At 38.5% G+C, this 22,963-nt stretch overlaps 1 protein-coding gene across 10 annotated transcripts in view; it reads right to left on the bottom strand.

Annotated features, from left to right (window-relative positions):
• RBFOX2 (RNA binding fox-1 homolog 2) overlaps nucleotides 1–22,963 on the bottom strand; it is a 274,668-nt gene that overhangs the window by 169,936 nt on the left and 81,769 nt on the right. For all 10 annotated transcript variants that reach the window (XR_008664953.1, XM_055329184.1, XM_055329187.1 and 7 more), the window contains exon 2: nucleotides 17,215–17,265. Coding sequence is in view for 9 of the 10 variants with exons in the window: in XM_055329184.1 (XP_055185159.1) it covers nucleotides 17,215–17,265 (51 nt within the window). In the remaining variant the exon portion in view is untranslated. The remainder of the gene's footprint in view (nucleotides 1–17,214; nucleotides 17,266–22,963) is intronic.

Below are 22,963 nucleotides of genomic sequence, written 5' to 3'. Positions count from 1 at the left end.
CTCTGACTATGTCTCTGCCTCTCTCTCTGCGTTTCTCATGAATAAATAAATAAAATCTTTTTTAAAAAAATAAAGGAAGCCCAGGTTTGGGAGTTTCAACACATCTTGCATTCCAAAGTACTTGACAAGTAACTCTGTCCACTCTCGGTTCCCACTTCTGTAAAATGGGCAAAACACCATCAGATGCATCTAGCGCATGCAGTTGTTATAAAAGCTAAATGTGAAGCTCCATGTAAATAATTAATATGATGCCTGGCACACAGAATGTAATAACTGTTATTTATAGAAGTCTTATACCCAATTTTTTCATGCTATCATCCAGTAGATCACGCTCTATGTCAACAAGGCAGCAATAAAAGCAGGCCATTGGTGCCAAGATGTTACCATCTTTCTCACTTTGTTCTAAGCCATCACAGTCACAGATCCCTAGTCCATTCCTAGTACTTAATCTCAATTATTTACTTCAATTTGTTTTTCCGTTTCTGGACTCATTTTAACCTCAATATCTGGCTTAGTATTGCCCCTCTAGTTCCATTTCCCTCCTCAAACATAATCTGTATTTACCACTTTTGCTATAACATGTTAAGCCACTCACAGCACAGCACTCAGTATCTCATTCCTTCTAAAAGCCTACCATGGAATCAAAACAACTTCAGACAAACTTTAGAAAAGAATTAGGATGGAAACTTACAATGGAATCCTAGGCAGCCATGAAAAATATTACTGTGAAAATGGCTAATGGCATGAAAAGGTATTTATAATACATTGGTGAATTTACTTACTTGAGAGAGAGAGTGTGTGTGTGTTATGTGTACACAAACAGAGGGAGGGGCAGAGGAAGAGAAACCCAAGCTGACTCCCCACCAAGCAGGGAACCCAGCACCACCCAGGCATCCCAAAGTGAAATATATTAAGGCCATTTTTGTTATATTCTTATGGTCTGCTGTATCTTCTCAATTTTTCTCAATGAATATATATTACTTTCAAGAAAAAGATTTTAGAGATACTTTTAAAAATGAATTTAAATAGGGGCATCTGGGTGGCTTATTTGGTTAAGTAGCTGTCTTTGGCTCAGGTCATGATCCCGAGGTCCTGGGCTCCTTGCTCAGCAGGGAGTCTGCTTCTCCCTCTGGCTCCCCTCCCTCCTCTCAAACAAAATCTTGTAAAAAAATGAATTTAAGTAATACCTCTTAGCATTTTCTTTGCAGACACTGTAGCATGGCTCTGGAGTCAGAAAGACTAGGAGTCAAATTCCTAATTTACCACTTAATATATGTATGAAATCGTTTAGGCTTGATGTTCCCATATGAAAAGTAGCAATGAAGATGAACACCCTAGCACAGTGCTTGGCACGTGCTATTCAGGAAGTCCTAGGCAGTGGTTCTCAGCTTGAGTGTGTATCAGAATCACCTGAAAAGCATGCTGAAATCAGAAGGCTGGGCCCCCTTCCCCAGAGCTTCTGCTTTGGTAGGTCTGAGGGAGGGAGAGACCACAAATTTATTAAGTTCCCAGGTGATGCTGACGCTGCTGGTCTGGCAAACCACACTTTGAGAACCAGGTAATAAAACAAAGTGTCCTTACAATATGCTACACAGATTGCTGTCAGGATATCTGCTCCCTGGAGATTGAATTAAACTAGAACCTGATTCTGCACATTCCCCCAAAAGCCTAGGCTTCATAGCGTAAGAAAGTTCACTCTAAGACATTGAGGGAACTGGTTTTCCACTTAAGGTGAAAGGAAATAAGAATTATTAGGACTACATTTAAAATATCTGACTTTCTGGGGCACCTGGGTGGATCAGTCAATTAAGCCTCTGACTCTTGGGGGATCCCTGGGTGGCTCAGCGGTTTAGCGCCTGCCTTTGGCCCAGGGCACAATCCTGGAGTCCCGGGATCAAGTCCCAGGTTGGGCTCCCGGCATGGAGCCTGCCTCTCTCTCTCTCTCTCTCTCTCTCTCTCACTCAATCACTCTCTATCATGAATAAATAAATAATTTAAAAAAATAAAATTAAATTAAAAAAAATTAAGCATCTGACTCTTGGCCTCAGCTCAGGTCTTGATCTCAGGATCATGAGTTCAAGCTCCACATTGGGCTCCACACTGGGTGTGGAGCCTACTTCAAATAACAATAACAATAATAAAATAAAATATCTGACTTCAGCATGGGACAAAACGTTTGAGAATATGGGCACAGACCAAACAAACTACAAGGGACACACAGTGAGTCCACTGCATGTTGCCTGGTACCTGCCTGGGAAGCAGGGCAGAGCCTTCAGTGTCACAGAGCACTGACTTTGCTCTGGGTGCCCTCTGTTGACAAAAACAGACATAGCCACTTGCCATCTCCCTTTTCTCCTCCCACCCCAAGAGAGCCAAGAGTCCTTCGAGTGTGACTCAGACTTGACAAGGTTATGAAATTTTCCTAAGCCCCTACACAGTCAGGATAGCCTTTTCTTCTTCCAATTTCCTTAGTTCCCCTCACTCTGTGTATCTGCAGCTTCTCTCCAAACAGGTCAGCTATCTCAGGATAGCAGAACACCAAGTGAGCAGCGTTTACGATAATGTACATGGTACTTAAATCACAGCTGTCTTTCACTTCAGAAATGGCCACAGCATTAGCACAGTGGGAATAAACTGCTTTTGTAAATAGTCCCCAAAACAATCTGAAACCCAAACAATGTGAAACAATTAAAAAAAAAAACTAACTAGTGAAATATTTAGTTTCTCTAGATGAAAACTGTTCAACAGCACCATTCCAGACAACTGAAGGTAGAATAACAGCATGTCAGAGTTGGCCTGAGATCTGGAACATTATCGTCTCAAACTTCCTTATTTCTGAGGAAGCTGAAGAGCCCAAAGAAGTAAAGTGACAAAGTTAAAGTTAGTGAAAAAACCAAGTTTCCTCTCCCTCCCATGACTCATGGTCTCTCCACTATACTACACAGTCTTTAATTAGAAACTTTTTCATGTAGGCATGACCAAGACAAGGATAGCTGCATTTTAACCATTTTGTAGAGGGTAAAGAAACTCATGGACTGTAACAATTCCTGTAAAGGAAACGGAGAAAAAAAAAATCTTACCTCTTCCTACCGTGAAATTAAGTCTTTTTTAATGTTACTACCTAATAGTAATCATTTTTTAATTACATAATTCTTCATAGGGTTAAAAACTGCATTGACAAAAAAAAAAAAACTGCATGGACTATCAATAGGCAATGTCTAAATAAGGAGTCAGTAATCTATGGTCCACGGACCAAATCCAGCATGTCACTTGTTTTTGTACAACCTGCATATGGACCATGAGCTAAAATGGTTTTCACATTTTTTAAATGATTGGGGAAAAAAAAATCAAAAGTGTATTTCACGACAGGTGGAAATTACCTAAAATTCAGTGCCCACAGATAAAGTTTTATTAGAACAGAGCCACATCCATTTATTTACATGCTATCTACGGCTGCTCACAACTACTACAGCAGAGCTGAGTGGCTGCCACAGGGGCTATTGGACCCAAAGAGCCCGAAGTATTTGCTCTCTGATCATTTGCGTAAAATGTCTGCCCATTCTTGTTCTCAACGATTGATAAATGTGACGTGTGGATGTTCGGTCAAGTACAAAGCACCCTACTGTAGGTTCCTGGGGACCCGGCCTTAGCAGCAAGCTCCCCACGCTCTTTAGCAGGAGCCCCGCACAGCTGAATGTGGCCGCTCTCTATCTCCTGGCGGGTGGATCTGTCCTCCAGAGAAGCCAGAGGCGCACTGCGCTAGGCTCCGGCATGTATGTAGGTTATTACTTATCAACGATCTTACAAAAGCATACCCATTTTACAAATGAGGACCCAAGCCTGAGAGAGGCGGAAACATCAGGCACAAACTAAAACTCTGAACCCACACCTGCCTGACACGCAGGGCCTTTGGTTATTCCCCGGGGGTGCACAAATCTATGTCCAAATCAGTGAGGCCTCAAGGTCAAAAGAAGTCCAGAGGGTGGGGCTCCAGATCCTCTACTAGGATAGAGGACCACCTCATTTACATTTTTCTGATATTGTGTCCATGTACTTCATTAAAAAAAAAATTATGGCTATAAAGTTCAGTCTGAAGGTCAGTGTACTTCTTCAAAACAAAAGTTGTGCTCCTCTCTCTGCGCTACTTATTACCACCTTTGGCAAATCTCTCATAAAACCCGACATCTTAATTTCCTCATCTGCCAAAAATTAATAAAACCCTACCTGCCCCTCCACCCACCACTGCATGTAGACCTCACTGGAGCCCACCAAGATCAAATGAAAATGGACAGGAAAATGATCTATAAACTCTACGGGACTATAGAAATATAATACAGGATTATCACCCCCTCAGCACAGGGCTGGGGAAGGGAGCCAGAAAGGAAATAACATTGGCCACTGACTAAAGAAAAATCAAACATGCAAGTAAGATGTAAAAAACCAAACATTTAATTAAAAGTTAAGAAAAGATATGTGCTCAGTGGAAATAACATAAATATTCAATCTAACACATTTACATTTAAAACCCAACTTGAGGGGCGCCTGGGGGACACAGTCAGTTGAGAGTTTCGATTTCAGATCAGGGTCATGAGATCAAGCCCAGCATTGGGCTCTGTGCTGTGCATAGAGCCTGCTTAAGTTTCTCCCTCTCCCTCTGTCCCCCTGCCTCTAAAAAAATAAAAATAAAACCCAACTTCTCTAATTATTGGCTACATAGTTTTGGGCAATGACTTAAATCTCTTTGAGCCTTGGTTTCCTCACCTGCATATGGGAGGAATAAAATAATACTTGCTAAATGCTTCATACAGGACTTGACACATAATCAGTGCTCAATACATATTAGCTCTCTTTTCCTGGGAAAATTAAGATACACCTGCTAGAATTAATGCACGGGCTCCCTACACCAATAATGAAATAACAGAATTAAGGAGCTAGAAGCATCTTTAGATTAGATGATTCTATGATTCACCACAAACCTTTGAGAGCACAGGCTGAAGGTGCTCTAAGGAACAATGAAAGATCCTGATAATAGGAGATACACAGGCAGTCTCTTGTTGAAAAGTTCTACTAATTCAATAAGGATGTTTATTGAGTGGTTTAAGAGCCTTCTATGGCTCCACAAAACGGCAGATTTACATTTAATATCCACTTGACCAAACCCATTAAATTTGTAAGAGGCACTCTCTTGCTGAAGATCAGATATCTGCCTTCTTAAGTATTAATTTTTTATATAGCTCTGGCAAGGCAAAAAGCAAAAAAACCTAGTGAAAGCCTGCAAAGTTTTGTGTGTCTTTTTTTTAATCTTCCACAGGAAAAAAAAAAAATCCCAACAGAGTAGCCTCTGTATTTCAAGAAGGCTAAAGGTAAGTTTACTTTTTAATTTATCCCTTTACCAAATTATTACTGAGCACTTACTCTGGGCGAAAGTATTCAAGAATATCAAGAAGTATGATAGGGTTCTTGTTCTCACAGAACAGTATGGTCACCATAAAATAATACGTGGTGACAAAATGCTGCGACAAAGTGGAAATCCTGTGCCTCGGAATTCAGTGGACATTCAGAGTCTGTTCCCAAATAAATGTATCAGACAAGACTTCATGGAGGAGGGGAGGAGGGCGGGGGGTGGGGGTGAATGGGTGATGGGCACTGAGGGGGGCACTTGACGGGATGAGCACTGGGTGTTATTCTGTATGTTGGCAAATTGAACACCAATAAAAAATAAATTTATTATAAAAAAAAAGACTTCATGGAGGAGACAGCATTTGAAGTTGGATTTAAATGATGAACAGTATTTAAACATGTAAAATACCAAAAATATAGAAATTAGAATTAGAACCTGTATCTGATTTCAAAGCTACCCTACCCCATCCCATAGTGTGTACCTTACATGAAAAAGAAGGAAAAAGACTGGGGCCAAATCATGGAAGGCCTAGAGTATCCGCTGAAGAGTTTTCAGCAGATTAAAAAAAGCTAAGCAGAATAATGATACCCCAAGTGACATCAGAGCGGTGTCTTTGTTTAAATGTATGATTACATTAAACTTACTGAAATTATTTTCTAGTGGCACCAAATTTTCTAACACAGAGACCTTAAATCATCTGTTGTATTCCCCCTGCCTTTCTAAATCAACCCTAAATCAGCTCAATATAATGGCATATGCTAATGTTATCACGAAAATATAAATATTTAATCTATAGCTGATACACATAACTATGCTGGCCACAAACTGTGAGGCCTTTTGCTTTATCTTATACTTAACTAGTTGGTGTCATTCTAAATCATCTGCCAGTGGCTGCTGAAGAACAAAGGTTTGAAGAGACATATCATGTTTCTTAAAAGTAACTTACAAAATGAAAGCCAAGTTTGGTTGTGACTATCTGCTGCTTAAGTCTACTATTTGGCCAGAGATGAATTACCTGATTTTGAAAACTGCTAATAAAGAAAATCCTTTAATTTTCCTTTATAAATAGTCCCAGTGATTAATAATCTTTACAGTCAGATCATTCTTTGAGGTCCATAATTAAACTACTCATTACAAGACAAATCAAATGCCTCTATATAAAGTATACATAATGCCAATCTACTGGAAAGCCAACCAGTGAAGTTATGATCCATCAATTAACAAAATAATAAGGATTTGGGTTAAGAGACCAATACAAACAGTTCTGACAGCCTAAAATCACAAGCCAAATTGAGTAAAAACTGGCAAAGCGGGGGGAAGAAATCAAACCATGGAATAAAAGTCAGGATGTGACAAAGAAACCAAAGAGTCATGAGAAGAAAGCCAGCCATGTTTTCTAGGCTTCTGGCTGGAGTCACTCATCTATCCACAAATCTAGAGCAGTCCTGCTAAATCCAGAGGTAGGAAGTTAAGTGATAAAAACTCCCATTGTTTCCATAAGGAAGCATGATACTGCCAAGAATCACAAAATCAAACCGATTACAGCCAAAGACTCCTTAACAGAAAAATAAGAAACATGGATCCAGAAATAAGAAGAGACTTTCTAGACTACAAGAAAAACAGATGGCAGAGGCAGTGTTATAGCACATCAGCTAATAAGTCACTCCTGACCTAGGAAATTTTTTAAAATGTAATGCTTACAAAAGTACTGCCCTCCTCCCTTTCACTGATGAAAACACTGGGCCTTAAAGAAGTTAAATTTTGCTCATGGTCTTCACAAAATTTCCCAAACTCACTTGATCTGACACTTAGGGAAATGCTCATGCACATGACATGATAAATGAGTTCAATGAATAGAGGCAGTAAGAAAAGGCCCCATACAGCAGGTTAAGTTATAGCCAAGGATCTTCAAGGATACTTAAGAGTTCTGCTGGGAACAGGAGAAAGAATTCAAGCAAAAGGCACTGGGAAGAAATAAATATCCAGGACAGAGATCTGAAGGACTCTGAGGAACCATGTAGAGTAGAAGAAATATGTGGAAGGGACTAACAATAAGCCTGATAGTGATAAAGAACCTTGAATGTCCAGTATAGTCTGACCAGATTCTGTTCAAGTCACAACAGTCTCAAAACCAACTCCCTCTTTCTATTGATGCTGCCAAGATCCAAAATGAGGTAGGTAAATAAACGTATATAGGTTTCATTCCCCACACACAAGCATATTATTCTTGGGAATATGGTGAAGCTATGTTCCCGAGCTAGAAATTTCAAATCTACAGACAGAATTCATTTCATATGGTAAATCAAAAGAAAAATGACTTATGTCAGAGACTGTGGAAACTAAACTAAGGCCTCTTTTCCTTTTTTTTTTTTTTTTAAGATTTTATTTATTTATTCATGAGAGAAAGAGAGAGGCAGAGACACAGGCAGAGAGAGAAGCAGGCTCCATGCAGGGACTCGATCCCAGGTCTCCAGGATCATGCCCTGGGCTGAAGGCGGCGCCAAACCGCTGAGCCACCCGGGCTGCCCATGGCCTCTTTTCCATAAAATTAATGAGAAAAATGCTTTAATGACCCTATCACACACCAGGAAATTGATGTTACCTCTAATCCCACAACTTTTCACAGAAGACAACATTCCTATTTTATGGATGAAGAGACTGAGGCTCAGAAAAAGAAATACTTGCCCAAAGTCACACAGCCTGCAATGGCAGTACTGATATTTAAACCCAAACCCAGGGATCCCTGGGTGGCACAGCGGTTTGGCGCTTGCCTTTGGCCCAGGGCGCGATCCTGGAGACCCAGGATCGGATCCCACGTCGGGCTCCCGGTGCATGGAGCCTGCTTCTCCCTCTGCCTGTGTCTCTGCCTCTCTCTCTCTCTCTCACTGTGTGACTATCATAAATAAAAAATTAAAAAAAATTTTTCAAAAAAAAAATTTTTTAATAAATAAATAAATAAATAAACCCAAACCCAGGGGATCCCTGGGTGGCGCAGCGGTTTAGCACCTGCCTTTGGCCCAGGGTGCAATCCTGGAGACCCGGGATCGAATCCCACGTCGGGCTCCCAGTGCATGGAGCCTGCTTCTCCCTCTGCCTATGTCTCTGCCTCTGCCTCTCTCTCTCTCTCTGTGTGACTATCATAAATAAATAAAAATTAAAAAAAAAAGGAAAATGTTTAAAAAAATAAATAAATAAACCCAAACCCAGGGCGTGGTTTGTCCAAGTGCGTGCATGTGCGTATCCCCAAAGGAATTTCCATGAAACAGCTTTACTCAGAAGCTACAGTGTCTTAGTTAAAGGAGGAAATAAAGCCGTTGAACATGGCTGAACCTCTACCATATCACATCTCTTAGGACATGCAGAAATCAGCATAACTGCTCTTCACTACATAAAGAGCTTTCTTGCCCAAATATACCTGCCACTAAGGATCTGGAGGCTATGTCAGCCAAACACAAAGCCACTGTAAACCTACCAATCTTCCTTGGAGCTATCACCAGGACTGAACAAAGACAGTTAAATGCCTGTTTCCACTGTCTCTGTCCTATAATAGTTACATAATTTATCCAAATTTAGCAAATAAGGATGAAAATATAGTTTTATTTTAATGAGGGGAGGGGAAGGATTTGTCTTGCAAAATCTTGTAACTGAGAAAAAAATACTTGCAAATTGTATCCAGGATATATAAAAAACTCTTACAATTCAATAAAAGGACAAATGAACCAAATAAAAAGTGGGCCAGGCAAAAGACTTACACAGATATCTCAACAAAGAAGACATATGAATGGCTAATAAGCAAATGAAAAGGTAACTTTACATCTTTCAGAATTAGGAAACAAATTAAAACCCCAATGAGCTACCAATACATACTCTATATAATCAAAAAAGGTGGATAAAATCAAGCCACTTTGGAAAATAGTGTGATCATTTCTTAAAGTCAAGCATGAGCTTACTATATAAAACCCAGCAACTCCACTCCTAGAAATCTACCCAAGAGAAAATAAAATATGTCTATATGAACATATGCAAATGTTCATAAGAGCATTACTCATAATCACCAATCTGAAAACAATCCAATTATCTGTCAACTAGTAAATGGATTAATGAAATGGAGTACATCCATAGGAAAGAATACTATTCGGCAACAAAGAGTAATGACATAGTGATACATACAACATAGATGAACCTCAAAAACACTATGCTAAATGACAGAAATCACACACAAAAGCTTGCATACATATCATATGATCCCATTTACATGAAATGTCCAGAATAGATAGAGTCAGGAAGCAGATCAGCAGTTGCCTGGGAGGGGGGTGAAAATGGGAACTGCAAAAAAATTCAAGAAAATTTTGGGGGTGGCACAGGGTGTTATGGAAATGTTCAAAACCCAAACTGTGGTGATGGTAGCATAACTCTATAAATTTCATATGATCATTGAATAAGTATACTTACATTGAATGACTTTTATGGTATAGAAATTGTATCTCAATAGTGTTTAAGTGATTACTAAATATATCTATTTATTTTCTATATATATGTATAAATATATTTAATAACTCCAGGGGAAATGAAAAAGTATATGAGAAAGTGAATATAATCATATTTTATGATTCAGCTACATCTAGTCATAATAATATAATTATTATATGATCATAAATCAGTAATAAACACTGGGTTTTTTTAAATGGCTTTATTAGAAGGAAGGAGACATTGTCTAGAAAACTGTTAATATCTCATTTCCAACAGTAGGAAGTCAAAACATGGTGTCTAAAATTGGTAAATCAAGAAATAGCAGAATAAGCATGTTATTTAGGCACATGGCAGACAGCAGCAGATGAAATGAAATGGTCTTTTGCAGAAGGAAAAAGCGTATGAACTATTTGTAGAAGTAAATGGTCTAAAATGCAAGAGTAAGTCTGAAGCTAATTACATGGTTTGAGCAAAATGCTAGAATACCAGATGCCACAGCATTTACCAACCCTTCCTCCACTAGAGGGTGTAAAGCAACATCACAGAGGACCTACCCACTGATGGGTGACCTGATGTCAGATATTGGGGAGAAGCAACCATTTTATAATATACCTTGCATAAAAGCTGAGAGTAGGGTTCTGTACAACCTAGCAAAAAGAAAAAAAGCAATTTTGTATGTAATTTAAAAGCAAAGCAGAAGTATTTTTAGTTAAAAGGGGGCCAAGTAAGAAAATTAGTAAGAAAATTATAGACTATGAGAAACAGGACAGGTATGAAACACTTTACTTCTAGTCTTTTTAATCCAGTTTCCAGCTTGGGGAGTGTGGTAAAATTTCTCATTCAGCAAATAGGTCCTGGTTGGAACTGACATTAAACACAGCAAATAATAAAGTTGTTGCCTAGACAGTTCTAAGGCTGCTGTTTTTGCCGCCCCCCCCCATAAAATTCAATTCTTCATAGTAGCCAGAATGTCATTTTTTTTAAATGTAAAATAAATCATGTCACTTCCCTTTCTAAAACCTTTCAAAGTCTTTGACATTAAACAAAATAATTTTCATTTATTCCTTTAACAAATATTTATTGATCTCCTCCTACATGTCAGGCTCTGCGCTAAGCAAAGCCACAGCTTGCAGAGCATATTTTAGTGGGAGAGATACACAATAAAGTATGTGCACTAGATAATTACAGTTGATGATGAGAGATATGAAGAAAGTGCAACTCAATGGTCAGGTTACATATTTGGGTATCTTTAGACTGGTATAGTTAGGAAACGCTTCTCGGAGGAGTCCATTTTGTACCTGTGACCTGAATGAGAATAAGGTGAGCATCCGGGTGAAGAGCAGTCCATATCTGAAGGCAGAAGGAACAGTGACTCCACAGTGAAGCTAGGGTCAAGACTGTTCAAGAATGCCCAAGTGACAAGCACCAACTCTAAGTAAGAGAGCTGCAGGAGACAGAACTACAGAGGGAGGTAGTAGGCTCGTGTACAAATCCTCCCTATATCCAGACAGTGGGATATGATTCAACCAATGAAAGGAATGCAGTATCAACATTTGCTACAACATGGATGAACCTTGAAAAGTTATGCTCAGTGAAAGAAATCAGTCTCAAAAGACCAGATATTATGTGATCCCACTTACATGAAATGCCCAGAATTGGCAAATCCACAGAGGCAGAAAATAGATGAATGGATGCAGAGGGATGTGGAGTAGGGAAGTAGCTGCTAGAGTCTATGGAGTTCTTGAAGGTTGCATGCTTAAGGACAACAATTATTAGAATTTTGACAGACCCCAAACTATTAGTGGGTCCAGAAAATCAATTTTGCTCAATCAACTTGTTGAATGGAAAATATACAGTTATTACAACACAGTAAGGGTATGTACTGTACTCTCTGGAAGACTAATTCTAAGTTATATTCGTGTGTGTGTGTCCTGGGTCATGATGTAAAAGGTATTGCTTACTAGGGTTTGTTATCTTTTTTTAAGCTTAAAAGCACTGAGCTAGAACTTGAAGACTCTTACCAGGTCCTCCATTCTAACTCTCCCCAAGGGAGGAAAAGTAGCTATTATTTCTTTGGCATCAAACCAAATGAGTATGACAGAAAATGCATTTGCTATTGTCCATGGCCCCCAATCAAAATAACTAAAAGCCCTGAAAGTTCATTTATAAAAACTCTGACTAAAATAAAGCCCATTCCAGGAATAAAAGGAAGAACTAGTTAGAAAAAAAAGTTTTTTCAATATTTAACAAAGAAAATACTCTTGAAAAATAAATCCCTTAGGTCATTTTTATTTTTATTTTATTTTTTTTTTATTTTTTAAGTAAGCTCCATGCCCAGCATGGAGCCCAAAGCAGAGCTTGAACTTACAACCCTGAGATTAAGACCTGGGATGAGATCAAGAGTTGGACACTTAACCAACTGAGCCACTCAGGCACCCCCTCTTAGGTCATTTTTAATCTATCCTCTAAATTAAAAAGTATGGCTGCCACTCCCAATTAAAATCTCTAACAGTCAAAGCCACATCTGCCAACTTGCACATCACCTTTGACATTCTTTGTTTCCATGTTTCATCTGAATTCGATACAGTGGCTTTCAACAGAATTTTAGGAAAGGAAAAAAATTTTAAGGAGACACTGACCAATATTTTAAAAATAAGATAAAGAGCCTAACACCATGATGTTAATTTTTTTATATTTAAAATACAAAAAGATGGGATCCCTGGGTGGCGCAGCGGTTTGGCGCCTGCCTTTGGTCCAGGGCGCGATCCTGGAGACCCCGGATCGAATCCCACATCGGGCTCCCGGTGCATGGAGCCTGCTTCTCCCTCTGCCTGTGTCTCTGCCCCTCTCTTTCTCTCTCTCTCTGTGTGTGACTATCATAAATAAATAAAAATTAAAAAATAAAATAAAATAAAATACAAAAAGATAAACTGTGAACCGTGAGCTATTTTAACAAACAAGAGAGAAAAAAATTTTGACAGACATAAGTTACTCAAGGGACCTCCAGATCATATGAAGCCTTTTTGTGCTGCTACATCCCCAAGGATTCCATTATATCTTGTCACACTAGCAAGAGAACATCCCCATTCAAGGAAGAGAGAACAATGACAAAAGACCACAAAAGAGAAATTACAAGACAGGCTGAAAATCCAGGGTTCAAGCCTATTTCTGCCACCTTCCCTCTATGTGACATTGGGACAGTCATTTAAAAATCTCTGCATTGGTTTTCTTTTCTTTTTTTTTTTAAGATTTATTTATTTATTTGAGAGAGAGAGAGAGAGAGAGAGGATATACAAGCAGGGGGAGGGGCAGAGAGAGAGAGGGAGAGAATCCTCAAGCAGACTCTCCACTGAGTGGGGGAGCCCAATGTAGGGCTCAATCCCAGGACCCTGAGATCACGATCTTAGCCAAAACCAAGAGTCAGACTCTCAACCAACTAAGCCACTCAGGCGCCCCTCTCCATTGGTTTCTTTGTTTTGAAGAACAAAATTCTAATAACTGTTGTCCTTAATAAAGCCCCACCTACCTAGCAGAGCTATTGTGAAGATCAAATTTCAGCAAACACAAAAGCACTCTATAAAGTACTTTACAAATATTAGTTTTTTTAGCATACTATTATTCTCAGTTCCGTACCTGACTCAGTACCCGAACCCAACCAAGAGTCTGTAGTATCTCTCATCTCAAATGTAAATGGCCATGTTTCATTCCCACGCAGATTAAATGTTAGACAATGAACTATGCCATAATCCAACATCAGTTAAGGGGACATTCACTACAGTTCTGTAATTATGGCTAAAATGACCATATATCCCACCCATCTCGGTTTGCCTGGGGCTGTTTCAATAGGAGCATTGCTTTGCACTCTCAAAAGTGCCCCAACTAGAATGATGAACTCTATGGCCGCCCTAATAGAGCAGACATAAAGTTATGGCACCGAGAGGTGGCAAGGGGCTGGGCCTTGGAACTCCCACTGTACTCTCCAGAAGCCCCCTGAAAACCATCCTAAATAAACAAACAATGTTAGCAAAAACAGTAAGCTTGCTATGCAGAACTAAGCCCCCTTCTAATCAGGCTGCTACTCCTAAGCCCCCCTTTCTAAAAACGCTAAAGCTAATGCACACAAATATTCTCATTTAAAAATATTACAAACCCACAAAATATTCCAGCCTTAACCCTCAAATAAGCACTTGTGCTATACATAAACAACAGAGAAACAATCAGCTGGGAATCTAAATCACTATATTGCATGGTCAACCCAACCTCCTGCATGGCCTTAGGTGAGACACTCAGTTTTCCAGATGGTTTTCACTTCTGTAAGTCTGGACAATGTTCGTCTCCTCCACTTCCACAGAGCCCATTAGCAAGCAGGGGAAGTACTCGGAGAGTTTTATGAATGCAATGGATTGTCATCTCATAAAGCTTGCTAACTGACTAGGAAAGAAGGCTAGGGTTACTGCACATAAAAAAGCAAAACCTCTACAAGGTGGCAAGTATTTTATTTCCCCTTCTTTGCTGCACAGGTTTCTAATTCAAATGTGGCGGTCACTTACAGAACAGGATGAAAAAGGTCACTAAACAGTGAGATGCTGGTTTGCTTGGTGCTAAGGAATTCAGGGGGGATAATCCCTAACCAGGGACCATGGTTGAGCTTCATGAGGCCTATGAAGCCCCCAAATGATAAATGAAGTAGGGGAGTGAGCAGGCACACACATACATGACCACACTTTTCACTGTGTGAGGGAACAATCCCCAGGACAGAGGAAAGGGCCCTCAACAAAGGAAAGACAAATCTCAGTTCTTATGCAGCTACTAACTGGTATGGTTACCTTGGATAAGTCACTTTATCTGTGTGCGCCTCAGTTTCCTCCTCTGTCCAAAGGAAGTGTTTGCTTTTTCTACTTCAAAAGGTAACTGTGAGGAGGAGGTGGGAAAGCACTGATAACAGTGCTTTAGGAGGATTAGGATTGTAACTTTGTCTCTTTTAAAATCACCCAGAGATGCTGATAAAAATCCTGCCTGGGGAAGGTTCCTATCTGTTTAGAAAGGAACAGCAAAAGAATAAGGAGGACAAAAACACAATAAAAATTCACCTTTACCTTATCCCCAAGCTCCTGGATTTGCTGAACCAAACTGCTCTGGGGAGATGTAAAGATCACAAGTTCAGTTTCTGCCCACCTCAGGCTGCTCGGTGACCAGTGTTACACACTGATAAATGCCTCCCAAACCTCAGTGCACAAAGTGAGAGTTCACAAGGTTAGGCGCATTAATTAGCAGTACTCATTTGGATTCTGTATTCATCAAATACAACAAGCAGCTATTCAATATTTGCCTGTTTGCACTGCTCTAAGATCTCTGATTCAAAGATCCAGTCGGAGAACAAAATAAAGCCCAAGAAAATAAACTAATATAAGCCTGTCACCATCAGAATGTGCCTCAAAGTAAATTAGCAGCTTTAAACTATGGCAAAGGGGTCTGCATAGACCTACAGCAGAGAGAGTATAAGTAATGAAGGTGCAGGTTACAGAAGTGGGTCCCTACCACAAGAGAAAGAAAAGATAAAGCAGTTCCAAGCAACGAGAGGACTTTTGTGCTTTAACAAATTCCTCTTAATTCCTTTTACTTAGTTTCTTATTGATCTGCAATCCCTCCAGGAAGAACTCAGCATTATACAGTACCTTCCAGTTCCTTTTAAACTCAGTACGTCTGTTCCCATACTTTAATTAGTTTTACCTTCCTATATCTAAAATAAGCCTATATCCCAAATAAGCAACATTTTATAAATAAGTAAACATATGCATTGGTATGCAAAACTAGATAGAGACTGACCATGATCTTTTATGTTTTAAGGATCCTTTAGGTTTCATCTTTATGTTAAAGAACAGGATGAAACAGAAAATGTCACTCTTTTTAAAGTAGCCCATAAGACTGCAGTTCTCCACTCTGGCTATAAAACAGCATCACCTATAGAGATTTCTAAATATGTTAATGATTAAACCCAATCTTAGACTTATTCAATCAGAACCTCTAGAGGCTGAATCTCCAGGCAATAGTACTTTTCCTGATATATGGCCACAATATAGAATTACTATCAAAGGGCATAAATTTTACAGCTTCAAAAGCTCTAGAGCAGACCCAAACCAGAAAGAAAAAAAATACCCTCTATATTATTCTCTTTAGATTTGAAGTAAATGACCATATCTCTTAACAAAAGCTTCCATAAGAACAAACTTCAATTCCAACAGTGATGATCCCCCTGGGAGATGAACACCAAGATCAACAATATTCTCCCTCGTCCTTTTTCTCCATACCCCACCTGGGGCCGATGTGATACCAAACCAGCACCAAAAGTACAAGAACTGAGCATATATTCAAATAGATGACCACTAATTATGGGACTATCCTAGTTGTTAAAATCAGCTGCAGGGGTTCTGATGAGATTCAAGTAATTTCTGGAAAGAACTATGTCAACCCCTCTATTTAGCACTCCAATGATACATGTCCTTTGGACGAGCCTAATAATGGGGGCTTTTTTGGACAATTCTATGGGGAAGTTGGATAGGTATTCAAAGATATTGCTATGAGCTATCCTTTCAAATCTCCTGAAAAATATCAATACTCCCAAACAGCAAGGAGGCAAATTTCAGAGGGTAGGTATCTTAAGCCACATCATTCCTCTGAAGCAGCTTTACCTGTTCTTCTAACCTAACTCGGCTTCAGCCTCATCTGCTCAAGGTTTCTAATAGCAAAAGGAAAGGGAAGGCATTTTATACACTCACCTAAAGCATTCAGATGATGTCTCATAGGAAGCAGTACTGCTCTACCCACAGTAGGGACTGGGCTTTTTTCCAATCATCCTCCCTATCTAACAAAGAAAGGCAACAGAAACTTCCCTCTCTCAAACAAGCCTTCACTGATTAAAACCATAAGGCTGAATTCCCCCAGGAAGGAGAACGGAATTTTCTTGTTGCAGATTATTGCAAGGACTCAAAAAAATCTGTGCAGGCAGGGGTTAAGTGGCAGAGAATTAAAAGACAAGCCCAGCACTTAGAATTATGAGACATCAAGAAAACCAGGTTAAAAAATTATTATACAGCCTGGAGAAGAAAAAACAAAAGCAATTATGGTTGTGCTTGAGTGATTTTTCCCCCTGTAATATCCACAATTTCAATAATGTGATTACAATTCTTTTAGGATTAAAAAAATATTTTTATTTGTAGCTCTAAATGTAAATTCATTGATGAAACTAATCATATCACTCTCCAAAATTATTTCAGGAAACACTCTCCACCACTGCATCCTTAGAATGAACACACACCATCTGAGTTATAAACAGGAATACCAACCTGGCTGTCCCGTGCTGGGAATCCATGATAACCTGGGGTCAGAGGCTCGTTCTAGGAAAAAGAAAAGAAAATTAAACTATAAGACAAAAGAAAACATTAAGAATCACCAAAATCATCCAAACTGATCAAATACAAATTCCTACAACAGTTCCTAAGGTGTTCCATTGCTATCTTCCACTCTAACTACATACCTCTCCAAGTTCAGCCTCTACAATGGCAAAAACTAAACCAAACAGATAGTATTTGCTTCAAAACACAACTCATAAACACTATTTTCCTCCCAGTAGAGCTAAATTTGTTTCCTTCCCAATATATCTCAAACATGGAGCCACTGTGATTTGGGGCAAATCAACTCCTAACTTCACACTGTGGGATGTTAGCCTCTCGGGTCCTTAACCACTAAAAGGTAGTAGGAATCACGAACATTAGGACAACCAAAAACATTCACACGTTCCCAGAAGTCTCCTGGCTGAATGGTACTGAGAACTGAACACGCTCCCCCTACTGAGAACCACCCCATGGCCTGGAAGTTTTAGGCACTCCCTATCATTATGTGTTCCTTCAGTTCTTTGAACCCTACATGAAATCCCGTCTCTGTACAGGACTTCCTCTACCACCCTATATCACCCAATGGACCCAAGTGACTCCTAACATGTATATATTTATTTAAATGTATTTAAGCTACTTGTACAATGTCCTTTTCATATTATTTACAACTCAATACATCTTATTTTTGTAAAAGAATATCATATTGAGTATCTCATCTTCACATTAACAACTAAATCAAGATCCTTGAGGACAAGAATGATAGTCAATACAAGCTGTGCAAACCCTAATTTAGTATAAGGTCATATGGCATGAGTATTGGGTCATTCATGGCTTGACCCATTCAATCATTCAGTCAACATATACTGAATATCTATTTTTTTTTTTTAAGGGGAGAAGGGAAGAAGGGCAAAGAAAGAGACAGCATCTTAAGCAGGCTCCACATTCAGCACAGAGCCCAGCTTGGGGCTCAATTTTATGACCCTGAGATCACGATCTGAGCCAAAATCAAGAGTTGGATGCTTAACTGACTGACTCACTCAGGCTCCCTGAACACCTAATATTTTAAAAGTACTGTTAGATAACTAATAGTTATAAGTAAGAAAGGTGAATAACACAAGGCCCTTGCCTTCAAGACAACTTTTAAGTGGGAGGAGATACATGTGCACACACAAGTGCTTTTGTAATTTTTTCAATGTGCTCAACACAATTACCTGGAAAATACTCATCCTCTTCTTCCATCCATTTATGTTTTCATTCCCACTGGCAGAATAACAAGGTTAAGAATTTGCACTGATAGGATTTTCATATATGGCAAGACAGCACTTTCCAACTAATGGTACATCTGCTTTGACAAGATATCCTTATCTTTGATAGTCAAAAATCCACACTGCATTCAAAAATATGAAAACCAGGGACAACATAAGCTCAATTCAGAGACCCCATGTCTGTTCATCACAGTCACCCAGCAATTTAGCACAGTGTCTAACACACAGTGGGCACAAAACAATGGATAAATAAATAAATGGAGTTCAATAAGCTGAAGTTATTTTGGCATTCATCACTGATTCGATCACAGGCAATCCAAGTTCTCTCTTTTTGATTCCTAAATCTCTATCTTGGATATTTATAAGTTAAGTCTCCTCAGAGAAAGCACACCAAAGCTAATAGACTAAAAAAATTAGAGGAGCCAAACAATTCTGAGAAAGAAAAGCAAGGATTCATGTTTTCTGATTTCAAAGTTTCCTGCAAAGCTACAGTAATCAAGATAGTATGATACTAGCCTAAGGATAGACATATAGGCTAATGTGCTACAACTGAGAGTCCAAAAATAAACCCTTAAAATTATGATAAACTGATTTTGGAAAGGGGGCCAAGAAAAATCAATGGGGGAAAAAACAGTCTTCTCAACAAATGGTGCTGGGACACCTGGATATCCAAATGTAAAAGAATGACGTTGGAATGCGGTCTTACACCGTATAGAAAATTAATTCAAAAGAGATCACAGACCTAAAACCATAAAACTCTTAAAAGAAAACACAGAAGCAAATCTTTATGACTTTTGGTTAAACAGTAGTCTCCTCAGTAGAAGACCAAAAAACAAGTGACTAAGGAAACAACAGTTAAATCAGGCTTCAACAAAATTAAAAACTTCTGGGACTCAAAACGTGTCAACAGACACCATCAATTCTGGGAATCTAATGTCTGGCAAAGTGATTATAGTTAATAATACTATATTATATATTTGAAAGGTACAAAGAAAGCAGATCTTAAATGTTCTTACCATAAAAAATAAATGGTAATTATGTGACACATGTTAGCTAACACTGTGACTGTGTTGGTAATCACTTCCCAATATGTAAGTGCACCAAATCAAAATCTTGTACATCTTGGGGCACCACGGTGGCTCAGTGGTTGAGCATCTGCCTTTGGCTCAGGTGGTGATCCCGGGGTCCTGGGATCCCTCAAGGAGCCTGCTTCTCCTCCTGCCTATGTCTCTGCCTCTATTACTGGTGAATAAAATAAAATCTTAAAAAAAAAAATCTTGTACATCTTGAACTTACACAATGTTAGAGGTCAGTTATACCTCAATGAAGTGAGAGGGGACTCCCATCAGTAAATGAACAGACAACTCAGAGAATGGAAGAAAATACTGCAAGTCATCTGTCTGATAAAGGGCCTGTATTCAAAACATATATAAAGAACTCTTAAAAAGACCATCTGAATTTTAAAATGGGGAAAGGATCTGCACAAAAAGTTCTCCAGAGAAGACATACAAATGGCCAATAAATGAAATGCTACTCAACCTCATGAGTCATTAGGGACATGAAAATCAAAACTGCAGTGAGAAAATACTTCACACTCATTATGAAAAAAAGAAACTTCAGTGAAGAGGTGGAGAAAGTGGAATCTCATACATAGCTGGTAGAAACGTAAAGTGTTATGTAAAGGCACTTTTGGAAAGTCTGGCAGTCCTTCAAAATGTTACAACAGAGTTACCATGTGATCCAGCAATTCCACACTAGGTGTAAGGAAGAAAAGTGAAAACACAGATCCACACAAAACCTCGTACAGAAATGTGCATAACAGCTTTACTTCATAATTGCCAAGAAGTAGAAACAATCCAAATGTTCACCAGTTGATGAGTGGATAAACAAAGTATGATATAACCATAATTGAATGTTATTGGGTAATAATACAAAGGAACAAAGTATTGATACAACCTAATACTGAAAACACCATACTAAGTGGAAAAAAAAGCCCAGCAAATTGTATGACTCCATTTATATGAAATATCCAGAATGAACAAATGCACAGAGAAAGAATAGAGATTAGCAGCTCTAGGGGATAAAAGGGCGAAATAGGGAATGAGTGGTAACAGGTGCTGGGTTTGGTTTTGGTGATGACAACGTTCTGGAATTAGTGATGACAGATACACAGCTTTATAATTATACTAAAAACTACCAAAACACTAAAAAGTACTACTATCACTTTAAAAGGGTAAGATTTATAGTCGGTGAATTCTATGTCAATCAACCTGTTATTTAACAATAGTAAGGATAATAATGGGCCATACATACATAGTTAGCTACACTCATACTAATTTTTACAGGGGAGACATACAGCTTAGACTGTAACAAAAAGAACAGGGCTCCTTCTGAAATCCACAAGTAAGTGTCCTGTTTGTTCTACATTCTGTAATTTACTTCAACATCAGATTTTAACAATGATTATAATAAAGATGGTGATAACTACTAGACACTGAGCAATTAAATCAGGTATAATTTTAGGATGGAGGGGAGGAGGAATAGAAAGCAGCAAAAAAAAAAAAAAAAAGGAGGTAACAAAACATAGGTACTAGGTGGGAGAAAAAAACCTTTCAATCCAGGTCTGTTTGACTCCAAATCCCTATTCTTTCCATTTTATCAAGTTCTCTTCCACAATAACCATTCCACATTATTTTTTTAAAGTAACTATTCCTAGATTGTCTGATAAAGAGATTATATGATTAAGAAAGTAATGGAAAACACCCAAAAACAAATTAACATTCATCCCTCCCAGAGAATATCCCACATAGAAACTATATTCTTGAGTTCAACAACGCTGAGAACTTTTTATAAGGAAAAAAATCAAACCTACAAGGTGGTATTGTCAGAAGTTAACACTTCTGTTAACAGGTTGCACAGATAGATGTCAGAGGAAATGGCCTCCTTCACTGGCCTTAGCAAAGTCAAGTTCCTACTCACCAGCTCTCAGAGACTCTCTGCCTATGAAAGTGGCCAACCCTTAACGACAAAGGCTTATTTTATTTTTTAATTTTATCATGTAAAAATCTGTCTCTTCATAATGCATTAACTTTGCACGTTTTTTAATTTATAGAAATAGATCTTATCACATGTACTCTTTAGCAATTTCCTTTTTTTTTGCTCAAAACTATGAAGTTTTGCTCATCTCCCCTTATGCATCTTACTCTATCTCACTGTGACTCCTATTTTGAATTCTATCTTATGACTATGTCACAATTTATTCATCTGTCTTATTCTCCTGTTAATAGATTTTTAAATTGTTTCCAGGTATGCTTTTTCTTTGCACTCACAAAACCATCATGTCTATGAACATTCTTTTGGATTTGAGACATTATTTTTCACTCATGAAATGGCAAAAATGAAAACAAAAATATCATGAGTTAGCAAGAAGAATAAATAGGCACCTTCACATCTAATAGTAGGAATATAAGTATATTGAGATCGCTGCTTTGGAAAGCAATTTGACAATAATCATTAAAATGCTAAATACACATACCATCTTATAATTTCCCATGTCTGCCCTCTGTAGCCACTCCTGCGTGTGTGCTCAAAGAAGCATGTGCGAAGACCTTCAATGCACTGCTGTTTGTAACAGTGAAAACTTGGTAAGAACCTTGTCTCACTAAACAATGAGAAATAGTGCTAATTATTATATTTCAACACCCTGTGTACAAGTTTTTGAAAAGGTAAAATCTCTACAAACTACCTAGTGACATATTAAATAATAGCAGTGTATTTTTTCTCAATTATAATACAAAAAGAGGGATTTCTACATGCATATAAAAAAGTAAATAAATGCAGAGTAAAATGCATAAGGGAGAAGATTTGTGGAAGGCCAAGAGAACATGCTTTATCTGAACTGTTTCAATTTTATAAAATGTAAAATACACATATTACTTGGAGTATTATGAAGAACCCAAAAAGTCACTATTACCAGTGTTCCACAAGATTTTATAACTTACAAACACATTCATATAATTTTATTTAGTCCTCACAACGCAGAAAATAGGTTTTATAACCCTCATTTTACAGATAACAAAACTGAATCTCAGGAAAATTAAGTGATTTGCTCAAAGCCAAATAGCTAATGATAATGACTGAGCTGTCCTCACACTTAGCTCTTAACTCTGTACCCAGGGCTTCTGCTGCTTAAAGAACACTCCTCTGGCCCTGGGATGGTGCTGACCATCTAAGACGTGCAGATCTGAGTTTTTAATCAGTGTAAAAATAATAACTGGTATTTAAAGCAGAGATGGAATTACAGGCTAGCTAATGGAACAGATGGTATAGAAATCAGACATGTTAAGCTCCAAGAGAAAAGGCTTTAGCAGCTATGCATGTGCCTCTGTAAGCAAAAGTTCTGGCCTAGCAAGACTGAAAGAGTTCAAAACGGACTC

Source organism: Nyctereutes procyonoides, unplaced genomic scaffold (assembly GCF_905146905.1).
Source record: "Nyctereutes procyonoides isolate TBG_1078 unplaced genomic scaffold, NYPRO_anot_genome, whole genome shotgun sequence".
NCBI classification, from domain to species: domain Eukaryota; kingdom Metazoa; phylum Chordata; class Mammalia; order Carnivora; family Canidae; genus Nyctereutes; species Nyctereutes procyonoides.
This window is presented reverse-complemented; position numbering and strand designations above follow the sequence as displayed.